This window comes from Ascaphus truei, chromosome 2, assembly GCF_040206685.1.
Source record: "Ascaphus truei isolate aAscTru1 chromosome 2, aAscTru1.hap1, whole genome shotgun sequence".
In the NCBI taxonomy this organism is placed as follows: Eukaryota; Metazoa; Chordata; class Amphibia; order Anura; family Ascaphidae; genus Ascaphus; species Ascaphus truei.
This window is the reverse complement of record NC_134484.1, coordinates 124,064,276-124,089,546: the sequence shown is the minus strand read 5'-3', so window position 1 is coordinate 124,089,546 and position 25,271 is coordinate 124,064,276. Positions and strand designations below refer to the sequence as shown.

Sequence of the window (25,271 nt, the reverse complement as noted above, 5' to 3'; positions counted from 1 at the left end):
TACAATATATAGGACGCATTAAGCGACCATTCAATGTCAGGTTTTTAGAACATTGTAGAGCAATAACTAAGGGAATGCTTACACACACAGTGTTCCAAGGCACTTTGCCCAAGTCCACACTAAAGATACATCTGGATTTAAGGTTATAGGACTAGAATCTATCAATGCCACGAAAATGGGAGGAGATAGATTTAAGGCATTGTGCGTACATGAATCCTTCTGGATTTACACCCACGCACGCTGGCCCCACTTGGTTTAACCAAATGCATAGATACAGGCATATTGGTCTAATGCATTCATACTGTACCATAGATCTGATCATTTTTCATCTAGTACCCTCCATTCCGGTCCCTACATCTGTTAATATCCCTGGTTAATGTTCACTCTGTTATTTTCCCTATTTTAGTTTCAATCTTATTAAAAATATATGCTTTATGCATTAAATTTATTTAATCTTATTTTAACATTATTTATTACACCAATAGTAATTTTATTATTATTTTACACTAATACTTTGATCTTTCAATTTTCGGTTTGTTCCATTTTGTATTTTAATTCCTCTAATTTGATTATGTTTTATTGTTATGTGCAATGCATTATTGTATCACTGTATGATTAATTCTATATATATTTTTAGTCATTATACCTTGAGTGGTTACATACATATACACACACGCGCGGTATATTGGAATACACACACACACACACACACACACACACACACACACACACACTAGTTATTTTGAGGTCGGATCACACATTCACCTTATTTACTACTACAAGTATATTCATGCATTTTATATCCTTAACTATGATCATATATGTTTATTATCAACGTAGCGTAGCCAACCAGCAATAAGCACGTCACTGAAGTGATTGCACCAGGTGCATCAAATCTCTGTTGTAAATAATGCTGGTAAAACCAGTAATTGTATACAAGTTGCTAAACAACAGTAGCTATTTCAGTGAGGCATTGTTGCGGATTGGGTTTCCTCTGAAGAAGTCACGTGACAAAACGCATCAGGACGTTACGGTTCACGTAATGGTTCCGGCTATACATCTTTTATATTGTACCCCTGTCTCTTCATCAACACTTATATCTAAGTGGATTTATTCAGTTACACCTAGTGTTTCTAAATTGTTTAATAAGGTAGGCTATTTAGACTGCGGAGCCAGATAAATAAGGTACTTGTACAGACTTCTTTAACAAAGCCAGGTAAATAAGCGACTTGTTCTACCTATCCCTTACCAGCAAAGTGAGTTTTGATAATCTGGGAGAAAATCATTGCTGGATAAATAAAGCAGGAGGATATCAGAGCCTCATTCTGGGTAAATAGATACAGTACTTTGCTCAGTTCATGGCTTTACATAGTGCAGTATGGGTTATTTTGAGCCACCTTAGGCAGAGGTACAGCCATTACCAATATTCTGGGGCAAACTACAATAATATTTACATATCTGACAGTTTTAATGGGTAATGTTGGTAGGGTTCTGAAAAACTATTATTGAATGGTAAGTTTTTCGTGCTCAAGCATTAAATAACAATCATTTCTAAAGGGCTCTTGAAGCTGTTTCTTACAACTGGAAGCCCCTCTTGTAGGACCTGTGGTCTTGCAGCGATGTAGAATAGAGGCCACCAAATCTGAGGATCGAAAGATAAAATATAGCCTCCTCCCGGGATTTAAAAAAATGCCAATTTTAGGGTGATAAGAATGTAAAAGTATCACACTTCTGCATTCTTATCACCCTAAAATTGTAATCGTCATGGCAGAACAATTAGATAATCCGTCACAAATGTACTTGAATATTTTAACTACAGTAAGTGGAGCTCTGGCACTGAAGGGGTTAAGTGATAAAATACACAAACCTTTTAGGCAACAGAAGTATTGGTAGCGATCAGCACGAGCAGTGGGTACTTTATAGATGCAATGTAGAAATTTAGATGGAGGAAATGCAGTAAATGCAATTACTCTAGACTGTAAATAGTATTCATGCAGTGCCACTTGAGTTTAGAGCACAGGTCAAAGTACTAATTTCTTATTAATGGTTTAGAAATGGAAAGAGTAATATATCCAATTTTGCGGATGAGAGAAAGACCAGCATACATTTAACTATGATCACGTCTTCAATCAATCCATTGTTCTTGCTGTATTGACCAATGGCATGTTCAACCAACAACCGCAGCTAATAGCTTAATCTTTTTTAATAGAAAATTGATCATGGAGTTTGCCAATAAAACAAGCCCTGAATACATAGAAGTCTCCTTTCCTCAGATCCACCATGAAAGATGCACCAATCTGATATTGTTTTACAAACCACTAGAATTTTTTTTAATGAACTTGCCAAAAAAATAGCAATAGCTTTACAGTTCATTTAAAATTGTTGCTTCATTGTATGCAAACCGAAGTTGCCAGACATTCAATAACATTAATCTAAGCTTCCTGCAAATTACGTGTTTTTGTTTTCCCCCCATGACGACACAAATATATCGGCAAAACACAAAATATAAAGACATTGTAAGAATTTAATTATATTTTCTTTACATTTTGTGTTATGGTAGTATTCGTTTTACCAGTTTGTGAACTTAACGGACCATTTAATTTTTTTACCGTTCACCACGACTGCCTTTTTAGGCATTGTGCAGACACGCAGACAATTAGGAGGCAGAATTTGAAGCAACAAAGTGTTTGGAGGGGTGGCTAAAATGGCAGCCATCCCCCATCAGTTTGTGCCAACTGTTACATACACACCAATTTTTCCTGTATATCTGTCCTATTTTTATCAAGTAATATGAAGACTGCACAACAATCCATATTTCCTGTAAATTAATTAAATTATTATGCCAGGTAAAATCAGTTTGTTTAATATACCAAGAAAACACACACACACAGACACACACACTACTTTTAGGCCCATATAAACACAGATAGAACAGCCTTATGCTGCCTGCAGCCCATGTCCAAGTGGCCCATTATAAGTGGCAGGACTACTGCACAATTGAAGTTTAAAAGGAAGTTCAAAAGAAGTGAGGAAGTGGACACCCCCATCTGGCCCTGATTCCTGCATTTGAACTACGCTGGAAAGGAGGATATCATCAATACCAGACCATCATTACTGCTGTGATGCTGCCTTTACTATTTATATCTGCTGTGACTTCACTTCTTCTCAAATTATGCACTTCTTTTTACCAGCCTCATTATGTCTCTAACTCTATTCATATATCTCCATCTCTCCTTCCTTCACCACTTCTCTGTTCACTGTTGAACTCCTTTCTTACCTGCACCTTCTGACACCACACAGCTATATCTCCAGCAATAAAGCACATCCCTACAAATCATCCTCACACATTCTCTTTCTATTCATGCTTCTTCTCCTTGCTTCTTGGGATATCTCGCCCAATCCTGGTCCCTGCCTTATTCCTACATGCGCTTGTCCTCACCTTCCAAATGCAACCTCTGCTCCTTTTGGTGTCAACCCCTCCAACCTCATACCCATCCCCTGCCACCCTTCCATTCTCCTGTGTCCTTTGGAATGCACGCTCCCTTTCTAACAAGTCCCTCTCTGTACATTACTTTTTCTCTCACTCTCTGCTCCTATTTGCTATAACTGAGACCTGGCTCACTCAGTCTGACCCTGCTCTGGAAGCTGCCCTCTCCTATGGTGGCCTTTCCTTCTTCCACACTGCGCGCCCTGATGGCAGGGGTGGAGGCGTGGGGCTCCTGCTCTCCTTTCTCTGCCGTTACCGAACCCTTCCTATTCCTCCATCTCTTGCTTTTCCCTCCTTTGAGGCTCACCCTGTCCAGATCTTCTCTCCTCTCCCTGTCCATGTGGCAGTCATCTATCGCCCACCTACCTCTACTCATCCCCCTTCTGCCTTTCTCTCTCACTTTGAATCCTGGCTCTCTTTCTTTCCTCAGACTCCCCTGTTCTTCTCCTTGGGGACTTCAATTGCCACATTGATGACCCCTCTCTCCCTTGGGCTTCCCGCTTTCTTTCTCTAACCTCTTCTTTTGGCCTTCAACAGTGGACTGCAGCCAGCACGCACAAGGATGGCCACTACTTAGACCTGGTTTTCACTAAAAACTTCTCTCTCTCCGATTTCTCCATTTCCCCTTTTCCTCTCTCTGACCATCACCTCATCCTCTCTATCTCGCTTCTCCTCCTCCATCTACCCCCCGGTTCTGCAGAAACCTGCGCTCTATTCACTTACCTGACTTTGAGTCCACTTTACACTCCTCCCTGTCCTCTCTCAGCTCTGCTACAGACCCTGACAACCTGGTCAGGAACTACAACTCTGCCTTGTCCTCCTCTCTATCTACATGCCCGCTTTCTCTCTGCCGCCCTCACCCTTCTAACACTAGACCCTGGCTAAATTCCCACACGTGCATGCTGCGTTCCTCTAAACGCCTCTGGAGGAAATCTCACACTCTCGCAGACTTCCATCACTACAAATTTATGCTATCCTGTTTCAACTCTGCCCTCTCGCAAGCTAAACATGCCTACTTTTCTTCACTAATCAACATGCACAAGTCTAACCCACGCCGACTGTTCTCTGTCTTTGATACTCTACTCAAACCACCCTCAGCTGCCACTCCTTCCTCCATCTCCGCTCAGGACTTTGCTGACTATTTTAAGGAAAAGGTGGAATCCATACGGCAGAACATCCCCCCTGTTTCTTCCTCCCATCCTACACCTCTTCCTAACTCTCCTCCTGCCTTCCTTGACTCTTTTTCCACTGTCTCAGAGGATGTGTCGCTGTTGATCGCCTCTTCTCCCTCTACCACTTGCCCTCATTCCCTCCCATCTCCTAAAACCTCTTGCTCCTACTATAATCCCTATGCACACACACATTTTAAACTCCTCCCTCTGATCTGGAACCTTTCCATCCTACTTCAAACATGCAACAGTCCTACCATTACTCAAAAACAGCAAGCTTGACCCTACCTGTCTTTCTAACTATCAACCTGTCTCCCTCCTGTATTTGCCTCTAAACTCCTTGAACGTCTTGTATTCTCTCGCTTGCTCCATTTTCTCAACACCTATTCTCTCCTAGACCCTCTATAATCTGGCTTCCGCACTGCTCACTAACGGAAACAGCCCTCACTAAAATAACTGACGACCTCCATGCTGCCAAAGACAGAGGTCATTACACTTTGCTCATATTACTCTAACAGCATTTGACACCGTGGACCACCCTCTTCTCCTTCATATTCTCCATACTCTTGGTATTCGGAACAAAGCTCTATCCTGGATCTCATCCTACCTCTCCCATCGTACTTTCAATGTCTCTTCTGCTAACACCTCCTCCTCTATTGGATTTCTCTGTGGGGGTACCCCAGGGCTCTGTCCTGGGACCTCTTCTCTTTTCTCTGTACACACTCTCTCTAGATGACCTAATAACATCTTTTGGGTTTAATTATCACCTCTATGCTGACGACACACAAATTTTCAACACCCGACCTTACACCTGCTGTACAAACCAAAGTTTCTGAATGTCTCTCTGCTATATCATCCTGGATGGCCCTCCGCCGCCTTAAACTCAACAAGGCTAAAACAGAGCTCCTCATACTTCCTTCCAAACCTGGCCCTACTACCTCCTTCCACATTACTGTTGGAACTACGATCATTCACCCAGTAGCCCAAGCACGCTGCCTAGGGGTCACAATCTACTCTCTCACATTCGCCCCGCACATTCAAAACATTTCTAAAACCTGTCGCTTTTTCCTCCGCAATATAACAAAGATACGCCCTTTCCTCTGTTGCTCAACTGCTAAAACTGACTCAGGCCCTCATTCTCTCCCGTCTTGATTACTGTAACCTCCAGCTGTCCGGCCTTCCTACCTCTCACCTGTCTCCTCTACAATCTATCCTAAACGCTGCTGCCAGAATCACTCTACTCTTTTTTAAATCTGTCTCCGCATATCCCCTCATGAAATCCCTCTCCTGGCTTCCTATCATCAAATCCCGCATCTCACACTCTATTATTCGCCTCACTTTTAAAGCTTTACACTCTTTTGCCCCTCCTTACATCTCAGCCCTAATTTCTCGTTATGCACCATCCAGACTCTTGCGTTCTTCTCAAGGATGTCTTCTTCCTACCCCTTTATATCTAAAGCCCCCTCCCGCCTTAAACCCTTTTCACTGACTGCCCCACACCTCTGGAATGCCCTTCCCCTCAGTAACCGACTAGCACCCTCTCTATCCACCTTTAAGACCCACCTTAAGACACACTTGCTTAAAGAAGCATATGAATAGCACTGTGGATATTCTGAACACATGATACATAAAGCTTGGCCCCCTGCAGACGCACTTACCAGAACTCCCTCCTACTGTCTCTGTACGTTCTCCCTACCTACCAATTAGACTAAGCTCCTCGGGGCAGGGACTCCTCTTCCTTAATGTTACTTTTTATGCTGTTATTTATTTGATTACCACATGTATTACAACTGTGAAGCGCCATGTACATTAATTGCGCTATATAAATAAATAAAGACATAAAATACACACACACACACTAAAGTTAAATTAACAGCATGGGTGCAGACTGCTGCAAATATAAGTCCAATTTTTATTCTACATTTGATATAGACCTAGTTTTCATTTACAAAATATTTGTTTGCATGGTCAATTTGGTTTTATTGCTGTATTTCACTCGATTCGAAGACACACTTTTTTCACATTTTACCATTTCTGAAATGGTGATGCACACCTAGCGCTGAGCGGGAGCTTGCTTTTGCCCTATGACAGACATTTAAGGCAATATTAAGAGGGCATTTGCATCAAAACTTATGTGTCAGCTCCTTGGAAGAAAATAAATGAAACAATAGTTAAGCACTCATTTAAGAAATGCTGTATCACAAATGCACTTGATCGTACAGGGGATGATCTTTTGTGGGAAAATACTAACCTAAACGACCACAAAAGTGATTCAGAAAAACTCTGAATGTGATACCGAAGAAAGTGATACGTAAATTGTATGGATAAATGTATGCTATTGTCTGCTAGTAAAAACATTTTTTTCTGTAAATTTAATGGCACAACACCCCCCGCAAATTTCTATTAAATCAATGGTGCATCTTACAATCATGGCGTCGTAGAATCGAGAAAATACGGTATATTGGATCATAGTATAAAAAATAAAATAAAAAAATCACATCATTACAATTCATCATTTGTGCAAATATGTATTAAATTCAACTACTCAGTTATCATCAGGAGAAGAACTTAGATACCTGTATGAATACATATCAAATGTATTTTTAAATGTTGGAGTTTTTGATTAATATTGTCATCCACCCGAGTCCTACGACTTGTCCCAATACGCTTATTCCTTCTCGTTTACAAGTTGTTCGCATGGTGTTTTAAGTTGTGAATTATAATTTTATATATTGCCATGACCATGCTTGTATAAAAATGGGCTCTGCATTGAGAAAGCAAGGACCCTGAGGAAGCACAGCAGGCAACAAAACTCATTGGGAGTGTCCACTAGGGACACTATACGAGTGGACCAAGTGCCCAGTAAACCTCATGCATATGACAAGGAGTGTGTTTGGTCTTTGGAGAGCACCATGAGTGGTAGCAGCAATTCTGCAGCTACATCTCTTCATACATTTTCAGTTCAACCTTCCATTTTTTGACTGGTCTCCTAAGCACCAGCCATGGAAGGTGTCTCCGTTTGCACAGATTGACGAGTAGTATGGTAGGTAATTAGCAGAAACAACTTTTTCACTTGCTTCCTACTGCAGCGGTCATCTCTTGAAATACGGCAGTTGGTAAATACCAGACTAAAAAGATCCAATAAGGCGATATATATTTACATTTTGTTTGTGTGTGTTTAGCTAGATATTAAACGGAATTATACAATGGAGCATGCACTTTTGTTTTGTTTCTTTTATAGTTCGACATGGATGAGATTGATCCAAACCGAAGAAGCTGCATCCCCATTAATGCTCTACTGGGAGTCCAGTACACCCTCTACAATTGTTTGAGACCGATCGTTTTAGGGGGAACGTTTTTTCCTCCAATATAGACAATGTTTGTACTTTAGTATAGCTGTTTCGGGAGATCCTCCATTCACATATTGTGATATATGCTTTTAACTTTTGTGCAAATTGTAAGTGCGCATTTTTATTGTGTTTTTCAAATATAAAATATCATATTGATCGCACTATGTAGTCTTTTCCCTCTCTATCTATATATACTCTGCTGACGGAGAATCGTTAGGGGGGTACTATCCACAGATATCTTCAAGGGTGGCAACCCAATTTGCCAACTGCTCATTATATCACCTTGCTCCTGTGAGTAGATCAACCATAAGAGCCAAGACATAGCTTTTATAACCATATAACACCTGACGTCTGCACTTAAATTGTATATATTGTTCTCTTATCTCCCCACATGCTCCCCCTGGATGTTTTGAGCAATACTTAACCCTTGGAACCCGTGACACAGGTCCCACCAGTGAGGTTTGAGCAAGGGGTTGGATTATTAATCCTATCTGTACCACTTTTCTAATACATTCTACATTAATTTCATTCACGAAGTAGCGCCTGTTTTTTCACTCTTTTCTAGCACTGTACTTTAGTATATACACATTTTTATTTTTCCCATTCCTTGATGTATATATAGCCCTGATTATGTATTTATTTTTATCTTACAGCATTGATTGTTGCAATCAAACTAGTCTGTGACCTGGTGATCTCTTAACATGATTTGTTAGATATCACCCAGCACCACACATTTCTGATATATTACATTACAAATTATATTCTAGGCACATTGCACTCACATTTACATGTTTGAATCATATTTTGAGCCAACTAATTAGTACGTGTACACACACACACACACGCTCGTCAAGACAAACCAATTCAATAACAACCAGATAGATCAAAAACAAAACAAATAAACGTTTGTTACCTGTTCCATTAAGAGTGGTATTTTTATTGGTGTAATGTCTGATCATATGTCCGATGGTTTTAACGTTGTCTCTTAGCATTATGCCCTGAGCTTGTACCATGAAGAGGTAGGTATTTGCTGTACAAAATCAGAGAGAAAAAAAAATTAGTTCAGTTGAATCAGTTTCAATAATGTCATAACATTTTAGCCAACAGCTATTTTAAAACAAATCCTCTGATCTGCTAATGTCCAGTAAACATGACCGATTTTCATAAAAAGTTAAAATAAAAAAAAACCTTGTAGTGCTCGTCAGACATCTCCATGGAAAGATGCAAAACATTTGGATTCTGGTCAACAATTACCACAGTCATTACCATAGAAATCCTCCAACTCCAGGAGAAACATTTTGTAATTGTACACAATTGTTTGCATAAAAAAAATAAATGAATGCAGGCAAATTCTGTGTAAGCCAATTAACAAGGGTGACCAGAGAATTAAAAAAAATCTTGGAATGGAAACAGATTACATATTCCACATCTGTTCTATAAAATGTATGTATTGCAATAATCCACTCAACCATCTTCCTTCCCTAGAAGATCAGTTTAAACAGCGCTAGAAAAGTCGCCCAGGTACCTCAAATTCATCCTGGTGCCGGTGTTGCCGTGCAGGGCTGACTGACCTGTCAGACACTGCAGAGACCGTCAACAGCACACCCCATCCTGCTTTGTGAGTGCGAGTGCGACCACGAAGCAGGATAGGGCACACTATCACAGCAGCGACAACTGGCAGGTCAGTCAGCGCTGAGCCACTTGGTCGTCGGCGAAAGGAGTGTGTTTGGTCTCCCCCACTCTCCATTCTGAGCACTGACAGTCGAGGGGTGCAGAAGGGGAGGGTTGTCTCAATGTGTCAAAACATGCACACAGAGCCACTGCTTCCTACGTGTTTTGTCCACCCCTGCCTTTAATATTATGCTATAAGCCGTTTCAGTCACAACTGCTATAAAGGATGGTCTGGAATGCTATTCATTTTCTCTTGCATTTTGCAGTAGAAGGTATTCTTAACATTGCAATTGTATTTGTATTTTTTACATTTGTGTTTTACTTATACAGGACCAAACATGTACACAACGCTTTAGAGATCTTATAAAAAACATGAAACAGACAGAATGATGCAAACATGGCTGAGCACGTAATAAGTAGAAGTAATCATTGGGAGAAGAGAGTTGATTGCACAAGATGAGACCTGATCTTTCTCACTTCTCCTTCCACACGCGCCTCATAATGCTGTGTAAAATCTAAACAGTTGTGTATAATGTATCAGCCTTTACTCGTATTTTGACATTTAAGAACACAACCCCCAACAGTAACTATGCCAATAAAACAGCAATTCTGTTCACCACTGATGAGAAAGGCCCTTATTTACAAAACAGTGCTATGCCAAAGAAACCGTACAGTCCCACCTTTTAAACATAGCCATGGCAATGTTAGAAGTAAAACATGTATTTTGATTTCAAACGTATTTTTAATCACAGAACATAAGGGGTTTAAACCTAAGCGGGAGATTCACTGTGGTCTGTTGCCAATACGGCGTTTACTGCTATAAAAGTCAATGGTAGTTAACACCGGATCGGGTGCATTACCCTGCAACAGACCTTCATGAATCTCCCCTTAAGGATTTACAAGATATTAGATTGGATCTTTACTGACTTCTGCCTTATTTATTAAACAAAAAAAACCTGCATTATGTTTAATGATAGGATGTGGGAGGGGGTTAGACTTTAACAGTTACATACAGGTCTCTTTACATCACACAGTATCAACCCAGACCATACATTAGTTTGTTTGTGTCGATAATGTGGATTACTTTCTTCACTCTTCCAGTTATACCTCTATCCCCACAAAATTTTAGTCAAGCCAATATAGCCATTTTTGGGGTGTTGTTCCCGGGTTCAATCTCCCGTCAATGCAGGCTGCCCATGGTTCCCACATTTTGTGGAAACGCCAGCCGGTATCTGTGCACAATCGTTAACTTTTCCATCAACATAATATCCCAGATTTTTGTTTCCAACCTGTGGACTGGGGGTGGGGGAGAAAGAATGCATTTATAATCTGTACTTAATTTATTTTGTGAGAAAATAGTTTGTTAACTGCTGTGTGTACATGTAGCTCGTTGACGAAAAACAATGTTCGCCAATCTCAAGGGATGCCTCAAGGTTCTGAATTTTACAACCTTACATAATTTAGTGTCATTAGCAACGATGGAGACTTTGCTTATTATGACACCCTAAGGTTATTAATACACATTAAAATGTAGGGGCCCCAGTCCTGAACCTGGAGGTCCTCAAGCTTTAACTTAATTTGAAAAGGTTCAATATATGACAAAACTCTGCTGCATGCATCTAGTTTTCAATCAAGGTGCTAATATTTTCACCCAGACCAATTTCCTTCATTTTGTACACCAACGTCATCTGGCAGAGCATAAATTGCACCTCCTTGGTCTAAATCCCACCGTACCGCCTCAACAAAAAAAAACCGAATTAAGTTTGTTTGCATTTTCTAAATGATGGCACATTTGTGCAATGCCACAATCACTGCAGAATGTTGTATAACTAAATAAGACAGATCTGTAATTGCAACAGCACTGGGGAGAACTAATGTGACATGGAAAGTGCAGGCATTATGAAAAGGGAGAGCAGGAACTGCTGAGAGAAGCAAGGTTAGGTACAAAGGGCAATAATGAATCCAGCGGATTTAACAGATAAAGCCAATGCAGCCAATAATGGTAAGATAAAATAGGAGCACATGCACAAGTAGGAATAAGGTTTCAAATAAATTTATAATTGCAGAATCAAACTATTAACAGGCTGGCACCATACAAAATGTGGTGATCCCAAAAAATAATAATTACACAACAATATATACAGAAGGGATACGTTATCTTTACAGGAAATTATTTTTGTTTCTGAAAGTTCACATTTAATACGACTTAATGCAAAATTATTGGGTTTAAATGTAAATCTATTGTAGACTGACAGGTTTTGTGGGACCAACATTAGGAGTCTTGATACTGAAGGTGAATGTATAGTGTGCAGAGCTTTCAAAATGGGGTTCTTTTTAAAATATACATGGTTTAAATATGTAAATCAATCTTTAATTAGAATTCATTTGCTTTATTAAAATGCAGTTACAAAGTTTTACACAGTAAAATGTAAACGACTAAATTCATCGTCTAGATTTTCCAAAATGTAATTTTGTAAATGTATCTGAATTGACGATTTTTGCCTATGATATAGCCATTTTGTTGTATACACCATAAATACCTGCTTAAAGGCTTGTTAAAATGTGGTACTAGAATAAAGACCGGTAAAGGTAGCGGTTAATCTTTTCAAAACCAGGCCGCAAAAGTAATTATTTAGTCTTTGAGACCCCTTTATTTGGGTAACAAATAAGGAATACACACACTAAAAGAAAAGAAAAAAAATCTAAGTACTTAAACAAACAGAAATATTCTGTGTGCCTCAATGTAAAAAATATTTACATCGTTGATTGGTCAATAAAAATTAGTGATTTGCGTTTACAGATTGTTTCTAATTTATACTAGTTGCAGCGCAGTTCAAGTAACTTATTTAAAAAATCACCAAAGCTTCTGAAGATAACATTAATAAATATATAAGGGCCTATTTAAGAAGCTTGTACGCGCCCCCTCCTGCTTGCGCCCATGCTGTCAATGGGCGCGATCAATGCTTTTAGGCAATGTGATCGCGCCCCGTGCAGACGCCACAGCACGGCCTGCAGTACTATGGACCTGGCCTGAAATAGACAGGGGAGGTGGAGGGCCCAACTTCATATCTCCAGTTGTGTATATGTCCTCTCAAACCTCCCTCCAAATAAAATTAGGGGGAGCTGCCTGTGCTGATAAAGTAACAGACCTCAGTTACCCTTGGAGATAAAATGAGTCACACTTCCTAAAACATCCTTAAGACCAATTAGTCTCAAGACTCGTGATGAAGGGGGTACCAGTCTCAGACCCAATAGGATTAGAACCCACAACATTGCCATTCAGAGCAGCAGACCACTGAAAGTGCGTATTGGTGAGCATATTAATGGGATCAAAAATGCACGACTTAATTTAGAGAAGGGTAAAACTATCCATAATCTTGCTCAACATTTTTTGACCCACCACAAAGGGGAGGTGGATACCCTACGTTTCAGGGGAATTGAAGTAGTACCAAGAGATCCTAGGAGGGGTGACAGGGAAAATTTCCTGCTCCAAAGGGAACAATTCTGGATCTATACTCTGGAAAGCAAGTCACCCGGTGGGTTAAATGAGCAGATAGAATTGGCCCCTTTTCTAAAATAACATCAAGTCCCCATAGGGTAATATGGGACTGGTTCTATACGTATATCATTACTCTAGGGGTTAATGAGGGTGGTTATATTAATTTTTTGAGCCAATACGGTCATTTGTGAAATTGTATTCACTTGACAGCATTGTGGAACACATTTTGATATGTGGGTTATTGAGTCCTGCGAGCTTAGCTCTGAATCGTTTAGTGAACTAGTAGGCTGCGATGTATTTATAGACATATATAGTTTATAACATCTCCTACTATGGCTTTTATCACATTAGCAATTGATTTATAATTTATTATTAATTTTGAGGATTATTTAAGTACCCATTGTGTGATGAATGCAGATTAATGTCCATATGGTTTCTTTAAATTTGGTTAAGAGGTTTTATATTTGTACCTTTATATGGGGGTCCTGCGAGGTTTTATATTTGTACCTTTATATGGGGGTCCTGCGAGGTTTTACTCTGACACTCATAGGTTAACCAGGACAAGCTGCGATAATGTTGTTTATCTCTTGTCTTCTATAATATATTTTATATTTTTAAGGTATGGACAAAATGTGTAACTGTGAGGAGCTTAGAGTTATATAGCTCTGAACATCTTTATGTTTACATTTATATTCATTATAAGTAAGTTGTAATATGAGTAGTAATTGACTAATCATTAGTTATTGTTTTGGTTCATTTTTAAATCGTTTTTTCTTTTATAGGTGTCATTTTGAATTAATTATAGTTCATTATTTTGAGTTTTGTTTATATTTTTGTAACTGTTGTATTTATTAGCATTTTCTTATTCATTATTAGCATTTTTGTAAAATGTTATTTTTCATGTATGTTATTTAGTATGGGTGCAGTTGATTGAATAGCTGATAGCCTGCAACAAGACAAGGTTCTTTATTGGTTAATAGAGGAACCAGGTGAGGTATATTAGTGCCTCTCTAAGAGCCTATGGCCAAGCCCTGATGAAACGTCGTGACACGAAACGCGTTGGTGACATCATTACGCAGCGACGCACGGCCGTGACGACGGTCAGTTTGTGTTGCTGTTGGAGCTCAGCCTGCCACGAGGAGCACAAGAAAGAATTTTAGTGCTTACGGTCTGTTTTTTTCCCAACATCTAGCTTTAGCACCTCTTCCTCCCTGTTACAACTAGGGGTTGTGCTTTTGGGTGTTTACATCCCTTATTCCTATGTGGCTAGGGCTCTGGTGCAATTTATTTGTGTAATTTGAGACAAGGTTAATTATTTATTGTTGAATTGTGTATTTTTGTATGATGAATTATCTTTCTTGATAAAAAATATATGCATTAATTCTGGCTTCCTTTGGTTTCATTTTCATGCGCTCCTATTTTTGTTTTTTGTAGAGCAGCAGCTTTAGCACTGAACTCACCCAGATGCTGGGAAACTCCGCGTCACACATCTCTTGGGCCTCATCCGGGGGTTGAAGCGGCCTGTTGATGCTCGAGCGCCGTGACTTCAGGTGCTCATGCCGATTGGACGATTCCAGGACAGCTATTTGCGTGCGTAGGGGGATGCCCGTTAAGTCACGCGAGTGGTTCTCCCTTACTGGCTGAACCGCACACGTGACCAGGGCAAGTGCAACAAATACAAAAATATTTGTCTCGCAAAGCATCGCGCCTCTGCACGCTCACGCGCAGCATGGACCCAACAATTTACTGTGATCGCTCGCGAGCAAGCGCTCAGCCTGGATGCAGCCTTAGGTCGCAGGTGAGCTCATTATTTTGCACAAGGAACATTGCTTGTTCAATCAGAAAGTGGAAAATGTCTGCTTTTAAAGACACAATACTACTCATGTTTCTATGTAAAGCATGTGATAGGACAGCAGCCCTAGCATTGAACTAACCCAGATGCTGGGAAATGCTGTTGTCACAGCATACTTTTGAGCTCAACTGCTCATACCTGTAGCCGCCTCTTCCTAGCTTCCTTTGAAGCAGCAAAACATCCAAGATCTTATGGTTTTTGTTTTTAAATAAAGTTCTGTAGTATATGGGTTTTTTTTATTATTATTCAACCCTTTATGCCAGTTTAAAATCAGCTTAAAGCATCCTTCGATTTCTATAGTAGGTTTTAGCTCACCTCTGAAGCAGTGCAAGATCTTTGCAACACTTTCCTTTTTGGGATATTTTGTTTATTTATAAAAATGTTTTACCCGGAAGTAATACATGGAGAGTTACCTCTCGTTTTTAAGTATGTCCTGGGCACAGAGTTATGATGACAAATAACTATGTACAGGCATACCCCGCTTTAAGGACACTCACTTTAAGTACACTCACGAGTAAGTACATTTCGCTCAATAGGCAAACGTCAGCTTGTGCACGCGCCTGTCAGCACGTCCTGAACTGCAATACCGGCTCCCTACCTGTACCGAAGCTGTGCGCAAGCGGGGAGACTATAGAGCCTGTCACAAATGCGTTATTTACATCAGTTATGCACATATATGACAATTGCAGTACAGTACGTGCATCAAAAGTGGGAAAAAGGTAGTGCTTCACTTTAAGTACATTTTCACTTTACATACATGCTCCGGTCCCATTGCGTACGTTAATGCGGGGTATGCCTGTATTTATAACCATGTATTTAAGTGAACAGGGTAATACATTATATACAGTTAGGTCCGGAAATAATTGGACACTGACAAGTTTTGTTATTTCAGCTGTGTACCAAAATAAATTCAAGCTACAGTTAAATAAATATGGGCTTAAAGTGCAGTCTGTCAGCTTTAATTTGAGGATATTCACATCCAAATTGGAGAAAGGGTTTAGGAATTGCATCTCTTTAATATGTGGCCCCCTATTTTTCAAGGGACCAAAAGTAATTGGACAATTGACTCAAAAGCTGTTTCATGGACAGGTGTGGGCTATTCCTTCGTTATTTCATCATCAATTAAGCAGGTAAAAGGTCTAGAGTTGATTCCAGGTGTGGCATTTGCATTTGGAAGCTGTTGCTGTGAACCCACACCAGGCAGTTAAAGGAGCTCTCAATGCAAGCGAAACAGGGCATCCTTAGGCTGCAAAAAAAAGTTCTGAAGACAGCTGCAGTAAAGGCCTGGCAAAGCATCACAAAGGAGGAAACCCAGCGTTTAGTGATGCCCATGCATTCCAGATTTCAAGCAGTCATTGCCTGCAAAGGATTCTCGACAAAGTATTAAAAATGAACATTTTATTTATGATTGTGTTAATTTGTCCAATTACAGTTTTGAAAGAACTTAGACTGGTGGCGGCTGTTAGTCTCCGGGAGATTGTTCCAGTTGTGGGGTGCACGTTAAGAGGAGGAGCGGACATCCCTAAGATGCTAGAGTGATACAAGGTTGGTTGTTACCGACAGAAGGTGGGCCTCCCATACTCTTATTCTGCATAGTGGAGCATGGATAGAGTTTTAAGAACTCGGATTGGAAATAGAGTGCGAAATCGGGGGTCGGAAATTAATTTGATTAATTGATTTTGTACCAAAGGCAGCTGGTAAAATCAGCCACAAACTGTTGTGTTAAAGTTTCTACATGTTTTAGTGAGGAGAAACGTAGGGCTTGATTTTACGTACACAGTACACGATCACAGAAAATGTAAGGTAGGATGCCAAAGAATTGGATTCTGCTGGGACTAGGCGAGAATCCAGTCTAGCAAGGAATTAGTTGTGAGAGTTCAAGTTTGTCCATGTGGGTTGGGAAATTAGTTGCGTTAGGTTAAGTGACTTGAGTTGTATGTGGATTTTCTTGTTTTTAGGGCTGAGCTAATTGTAGTTGAAATCCCCAAGAACTAGCAGCTCACTCTTCTCATTCAGAGAGGAAATTTAGCCAAGAAACTGGGTGATATGTCAGGGATTGTAGGGGGGCGGTAGATGCCAGCAATAAGAACAGGCTTAGAAAAGGGGAGGCAGATTTTGCCAACTAGGATATTTGTTGCCAATCTTCAAAGCAGTTTGAGCTGTAAACTATTTTAACAATTTTACTTTAGTGATAAGGATACGTTGTAGCTGCTGATTTAGGATTATTTTAAACTGAAAGGAGGCCATTTAGTTAAGCACACAATCAACATTTTTACAGATGCAGAGCAGGAGCACCAAACAATTGCCAGTCTTAGCCAGAATGCTAAATTGTACATTGTCACATGGTTTAAGCCAATGTTAGAGCTGCTGCCCTGAATGGCAGGTTTGTGGGTTCTAAGAGTATGTCTGATACTTGTACCCCCTTCATCACAAGGGTCTTTAGACTGATTGGTCTTAAGGATATATTTGAGGAAGTGTAACTCATGCTAATATCTATAAAAACATATGGATAAATCTCTCCCAGGGTACCTCAGGTATGTTCCTTTTTCAGCACAGGCACCCCTCCAATTAGTTTTGAGGTAGCATATATAAAACTGGAGGTACTATTAATCCTCCTATTAATCCTCCGCGAACATGCCAAACGTTCGATATGGCAATAACAAATTCAAAGCTAATATAATAATAGGCCCTATGGCATTTTTCAATCACATTCTGTAATTCGGCAAATGTGAATTTTTATTTGAATTAAATGTATTCAATTCATTCTGTAATTTTTAGTGTAAAGGTGCATTCTATGTGTACACTAGAGATGTGCAGAGCTGTCCCAGTTTGTTTTGTGCACATTTACTTGGACATCTGAAAGTAAGCAAATTTCTTGAAAGAAAAAAAGTTGCACCACCTTATTGCCATCGGGTTTAGTATTTTTATTTAAATTTTATTATTTATACAGAAGCAAAAGGGAAAACATATTTAAACTTGTCCAACCATAACAAAACTTTGCTAAAAGACACTGCAAAAACCTGTGACTATGTACTTCAAAAGTAGGAAGATTGATGGATATTGTCACGTACGGCACACCTGTGAGCACGTGACCTGCATATGGGACAGGTTTTAATAAACCACCCCACTTTTCACCTTCGCAAAGGTCCCTCAAATGGACAATATTTACCCTAAATTCGTCCCCATATAACATGTCACGAACATCACACAAGCGAACATGTGACAGATATGCAACCAGGGTTAATACACACGGCTACCCTTGTCAACTTACCTTTCCAACCCGCATGGTACTTTTAATGAGTTAATATTAACCCCTTACTCAATTGCAATCATATCTATATGCTTCCACCACCCAAGAAATGCAAATAAAAGATGTAAAATTAATCTGCCAATCTGATAAATCTGGTTTATAATAGAAAAAAAAAAAAAACTATTCACTTAACACAAAAATCTAGCAAAACGTGTCCGTAACTGTAAATATTCTCTATTTTAAAACGTTTAATACAATGCTTAGATTACAGAAATAGGATTACAAAAATATACAATCATAGTAAATTAAGGACAGTTTCTTAAAATAAGATTTATAAAACAAAACCCTATACATTACATTACCATGTATCAGTATTCTCTCTGAGCTGTCACTGGCGAAGAAATTAGAAATCCTGTGTTTTTGGTCCAAAACAAACCAGTTTAAATCGGACTTTCAGAATCCCAGGTCAAGTCTTATGTAGTATTATCTCCACATTAAAACAAACCCACCCGTCATAATTCAGCTGTGAAATTGTTTTCGGTCATAAAACTGTCAAAATGACGTTTAAACTTTCCCTCAGTATATAAACACTCATAACTTCCAGTCTCTAATACTTAACCCCACCCCTCCTGCCCAATAGATTCAGGCCAAGATTGAGACCAAGTATGACCGTCTCACTCCTAAATTTGAACGACAATGGATATCTGTCCCTTAATAACTGCTAGACCTGACTAGTTAATGTATATGGTACAGTAGATGTGAAAATATAGACTGGAGGGGACTCTGGGGATGGTGTCCATTTTGTTCATGTGTCTCTATTATGTCTTTATTTGTCCATAATGTTTTTCTATGTTAGGTCTGTATGTGTATGTTGCAAGTATAAGTTTTGCTGATAGGGATTTTTTCAGATCATGTCTTGACCAAACACCCACACAATTTTGGTTAAGCATATCCTGTGTCTGTAGTTGCTGATAAAAATCCCTATCATGCCTTTTTGACCCAAAGACAAGTAAAATGTAGTTAAGCGTATCCCGTCTCTGTAGCAGTTAGAAAGCTAATTTGGGCTGGTTATGAGTGACCTTTAATTCTATAGGTTTAAGAAGAGGAAGTAACCTCATGCACAGTGAATGTTTGAGTAAACATAATCTGCCTAGCAACCAATGTTAGCCTATGTATGCAATTTTGTATAAGAGCTCTGAGATGAATGCACTAAACTCAGTCATTGCTTGTCTTTCCCTTGGTTGATCACAAGTGTCGTAGATCAATATGTGTTGGCTCTTGTCCGTGTGCGAAAAAGCCGACATTCACGTCACGTGATAAGAAAAAAAGGGGAACGTAGGGTAATAAATATATACACGGTGTGTGTGGTGAAGAAACGAATGGATAAATAAACCAAAAAGATTAGATGTTCTTCATGGTTCAATTCTTCTTGTATGGCAGGCGGGGATCTCCGACCCGGATAGTGAGAAGAGGTGGACCATAGCGATAAATCAGGGCTAATATAGTGATAGAATGTCTATTTCGTCACTCAACCCTAGCGGGACCAAAGTTCTTAGTTTGAGTATGCTTGGACAGTGCTTTTTTTCCCGGTATCCCCCCCCTTCAATCCACTGGGATCCCAAATCTACATGGTTACCCAACAAATCCCTTTAGTAATTCTTCTTGTGGTACTGATGCAGCCTTTTCCATCAGCTGCAAAGGGCATGTGAGAGGTCACAGTGTACAAAGTGTGGACCCTCCGCAGGACTATCCATAGCAGGCAGTAATGGCCCAACGGAATTAACACAGGGCTGATCCATGTCTCTGAATGGGACTCGCCCTGGGTGAATCCTACCGGGCTGCACCGGTCTGCTTCAGTCTTCCTCTTAGTGCGCATCTTTTGCAGTCACTCTCCCTGCGCGCCTCTAATAGGCAATTTTTATTTAATAGCACAGTAAATGAAGTAGGGGGTCTCCAGAGCTGAATTGCATTCATTTCAGCCTCAGGGAGTTACAGGCCCGGTTATGGGGTGCCAGTATACCCACTATGTATAAATTGTCCTGTGTCATGGCCCACGTGACTGGGACATTTAAACAATGCAGGGAGATACCGACACCCCATAACGGGGCCTGAAACTCAGGAAGCAGGGGGCACCTGATGCAGCAATTCATGCGGTTCAGTTCTGGAGATCCCCAGCTACAATACTGGGTTATCAAAATAAAATAAAAGCAGCTTCATTCCCTTAGCAGCTACCTAGCTGCTAAAGCAATTAAGGTGTTAAGCCAGAGTACCTGATTTATTGGGGGTGGGTGGTTAGACCTACCAGGAAGGTTGCGGGAGGGGTTAACCCCTTCATTACCATAGCAGTGTTAACCGCACAAAGTTATGTGGGGAAGATCATGTGACCAGGCAGTCACTAGATACAATTGGTGCACTGCTAGAGAGCGCAGGGCTCAAAAAGGGGTGTGCCAGAGCATGTTTCAGAAGAGGATGTGACTTTGTAAATGGTTGCTATGGAAAAAAAAATGCTTGTTACATTATAATACATGAAAAATATCAGTAGTGGGGGGGGGGTTAATGCTGCAAGTATTTTCTCAGTGCAGAATTTAAAAAAAAAATTAAATCAAAAGTAGAATATTGCTTGGTCTTCAGCTTTAAAAGCAGAAATGTATTGTTGGGAGGGGCCGAGAAATGACAACTTCCACCTACTAATTTCCCTGACGAACCTGCACTATCCCTGCTGTTGCCATATGGCTCATTTTCCCAATTTGCCTGGTAGAAGTATACAAGCTATTCAGATTAGGCTTTTGCCTCCCCTGGCTATTGTTAAAATCGGTACCTCAGAGGCATTTCATTTGTGCCAGGACATACTGGCAGAAGGCCCATATTAAAAGCGTGACTAACTTAATAAAAAGTCTCCAAGGTGAACAATTCTTTCCCAGCTCTCAGTCAGATCAGGCTGAACCTTTTGTGATGTCTTCTGATTCTGAACATACTGTATCCAAGAATTGCATTAACCTTCACAACTGATCACATCCTCTACCATTTGTAACAGCTGTTAAAAAAGCACAACTGCACAACCCATAGCAGAATGGGAATCTGTCCAATTAATGTGCTGCCATAAACATAGATTTTTTTTTTACAGCAGATAAGAACCACTGTGCCCACCTAGTCAGACCATTTTCCTATCCACTTTAAACCCTCAGATCATAAGCAATCCTTAGCTTTCTTTAATATTTAGGTTGGCTTGTGTGTATTGCAAGCATTTGAGTGCTACTGCTTCTCCTAGGTAGACATTAGGAACCCTTAATCACTGAAGAATGCAGCACATTTTCCAAAGCTCGCACCTTTACAAGTATGTACTTTGTGACCACCAAATGCAATAATATCATGAAACAAATGAGATTAACCGTTGCATAATGCAGACTGGACGATGAAGCCTGGAAAGGCGAGCGAACCAAACAACTGATACAAGCAACGCCATTTAGTGCAAAAAAACTGCACGAGCCAAACATTTGCCAAAGGTCAATTCTATTGCTCGAGTTAAAACACAGGTTAGTAAATGTTTGCCATGCTCTATGGTATTTTAGCGTCACACTATGCTGCTAATCCCAAAACAGGGGGGCTAATCATTAAACGCAGATAGAAACACTATCGTACAGAAAGTCACATTGAAATCAATAAGGTATACGTGTGTGAAAATATAAAGATAATGGTTCCGCTTACCCCTAAGAGCATCACGCTTTCACCACTGGTTCAAAGGCCATGAAATGATGCCACCACTACAGCATGTGAGACACTGCATGAAGCGAGAGAGTTTGCAAGGCAGAGCTCCTGAAACCAATTCTAAATAAACCACTGTTGCTGCTCTAGGGTGGGTGTACAACACAGGGTCATTTGGCGCACTTAAGCATAATCGGCAACGAATGAGACTGCCAATCAGCAGGCTCACACCCACTGACTAGCAAATGTATGTCCAGATATAGATATTCTAGAACAGTTGACAATAGGAAATACAGCATGATTTTATAGAATACATATTAAGCATTTCACTGTACTATAGAAATGTGTATTTTGTCAAGAGTATGCAGCGATTGTTTACAAATGACATACACTTACCTTATTTTTCTTTGTTACTTTCAAATAAACTTATTACATTCTGAGCTCGCAGAGTCTCATCAGATGTGGCATCTGAATCCATGCCTGACATGTGGAGTACCACAGGGTTCTATCTAATCTTCAATGTTATTCAAAGTGTACATGCTGCCACTAATTGACAATCAGATGGCATGGCCTGGGTTATCACTGCTATGCAGATTACAACTCTACAGGTCCTTTGCACCAGGCACTATGGACCCATTATCAGTCTTCTATAGATGTTTATCTGAGCTTCTATAGTGAACGAGTTCCAGTTGGTTGAGGTTGAATCCTGAGAAGACAGAAGTGCTTGTGGTAGATGCTCACCATTAGAAGACAAAAAGACTGCAACACACTGGCCTTTAGCTTGGAAGCTCCCAGCTACTCATCACTGTCCACGTAAGGAATAGTGCAGTTGTCCTTGACTGACTTGACCCTTAATCAGGTGTCAGCCATGATCAAATCTTCATTCGTCCACCTAAAGAACATAGCCAGGCTTAAGCACTTGAACCCTCCAGGATCTTACTACACTTGTCCATGCCTTTGTGTCCTCACGCCTGGACTACTGCAATGCACTTTTCCTGGATCTTTCCCCCCAAAAAATAACCTACACCAGGAGAATGCTGCGCCCAGGTTAACTTGGCCGTTCTTGCCACATGTTTTCCGTTCTTTACACTGGCTGCCTGTGAAATGGTGAATTTATTTCAAGATTGGTCTATTGACATTCAAAGCACTACATGACCAGGGACCCAGCGATCTGAAAGAGCTTCTAGTTCCCTTACTCCCATTCGCTCACTTTGGTCTGCAGATGAAGACTAACAGTTCTCAGAATCGCTTTAACTTCCTTTGGGGCCTGAGCTTTTAACCACTCCGCTCCCACTCTTTGGAACAGTCTGCCTCGTACAGTTTCAGGGACCCCATCTTTTGAAATCTATAAAAACAGGCTCAAGATCTACCGGTTTACCCAGGCATTTCATTAATGAACCACAACCTTTCCGGCATTTAATAGCTACAGTACCATCCCATCCTGTAATGCAGGGGAGCGCAAACTTTCCCCGCTGCGCCCCCCTGCCTGCACTCCCTCCCTGCTCACAGGGGGTGGGGGGGTAAAGAGCTCACGGGCCTCTGCAAGAGCCGCGTCCCAACCTCAAAAATATAGCGCTCCCCGTGTGCGCCCCAGTTTACGCACCCCTGCAGTAATGTATCTTTCCTTGTATATGGTTGTGTGTCTAACCTTAACATTTTCTATTTTTCCATTTTTGTAACGAAATGTTGAGTCCATTGGGAGAAAAGCGCTAAATAAGCTATTATTAAATATATATGTTGCCAGTTTTGGGAATTTACTTTGCACAATAGGCAAAACCTCCTTGGACATAGGATTGTGGAGGAGAGGAAAGGTTCCAGTGCATAATTATTTGGCCCCGGCATCAAGAATACTCCATTGCCCACCCAATGACTTCACAGGAATGCCCACACAATGTTTCCCCAATGCCCCTTTACAGTGCGAAGGAGTGGGGAACAGCAGGCAACTTCCTTATCATAAACAGAAGTCTATGCAAGTAGCACAACAAGAAGCATCGGAATAGAAGCGTGGCATGGTAAGTTGAGTAAAATAGATCAAGGGTAGATATGGTTCTCCAGGAGAGAAGTAGCGATCCAATATTTGGTCTGGACTTTGTTTTGCTTTTTTCCTCCCAAAATACTTTGTGTGGGGAGTTTTCCAACTATAAAATACACATTCATTAAATGCTTTATTTGCAGTCATGATAGAGGGTACAGCATCTCCCAGGCTTTTGTAAACTGTAGATCTGTATTCAAAACATCTAATATTAAAATAGTAAAATGGAATCTAAACGTTGATTCCACAATCTGTTTTATTATTATACGCAAAGTGACGAAGAAGATTAATTAAACTGGTGGAGTATTTCCTTTGAAATTACATCACATTATAAAAGAGTCAATTACTGAAAATAATGGTAATTCTATATGGTGTCAAGCAGACTTAAAACAGTTTCCGACCCTCAACCTCCACTACAAACTGCATCTCACCGTGGGCTCATTAGATTATGGAAATGAACAATACGAGATATTTTAATTAATGGTATTTGACTTTTACATCCATCTTTCAGACGTACTGCCTCCACTTTACAACCCTAAAAGAGAAAGGTTTCTTGCCACAACCATAATAAATCCCTGAAATCAAAGTATTCTTTTCAGTGATATAAAATATTTAAGCTTACAGCCATGATTTCATTTGAACACATTAAACTCTTGGTTCTTAAAAGTGGTTTTGTCAAAATGTACCGAATGTTCCAATTCTTATGGCAAGTGGACAGTAGTTTAAAAAAAATTGCAGTAGGGTGGAAAATGAGTATGTGTTTAGATACGCTGGCAAATCTAACATTTTATTTAAAATTGAAAGCCTGGTATAATGCCATCATATATTGTAATTATAAGGGAAGGGTAGACAAAAACAAAAAAAGCCTGTAAATATGAACGACAACCTGTACAGTAGGCTGGCCTCTATCTATTAGTACTACTACTACCACCACCAGCACCAGGTAGTACTGGCTGGCTTCTATCTGGGTGAAAGCACCATTAAAATAAGAAACCAGTGTGACTTTCAAGTCACAGGGGTGCGCAAACATTTCCCTGTGCGCTCCCCTGCCGTCTCTCCTTGGCGCCTCACACACCTTCTCCCCCCACCCACCCGGCATCAAATGACGCGCTGGGTCATATTGCCATGGTAATGTTACATCACCACGCCACGTCGCTGGGATGGAAGTTACGGGTGTTATAGAGGCCTCGTGTGGTCCCTCTGCATTTAATTTAAATGCCTGGGAGCGCAGGACCTCTATAACTGAAACGCCTCTCCCC

At 40.3% G+C, this 25,271-nt stretch overlaps 1 protein-coding gene across 3 annotated transcripts in view; it reads right to left on the bottom strand.

Annotated features, from left to right (window-relative positions):
- B4GALT6 (beta-1,4-galactosyltransferase 6) overlaps positions 1–25,271 on the bottom strand; it is a 115,094-nt gene that overhangs the window by 51,659 nt on the left and 38,164 nt on the right. For 2 of the 3 annotated variants that reach the window (XM_075584776.1, XM_075584780.1), the window contains exon 2: positions 8,920–9,036. In XM_075584776.1, coding sequence (XP_075440891.1) covers positions 8,920–9,036 — 117 coding nt within the window. Of the gene's footprint in view, positions 1–8,919; positions 9,037–22,721; positions 22,873–25,271 lie in introns of those variants that run through there. The other variant, XM_075584783.1, reaches the window with a different exon arrangement.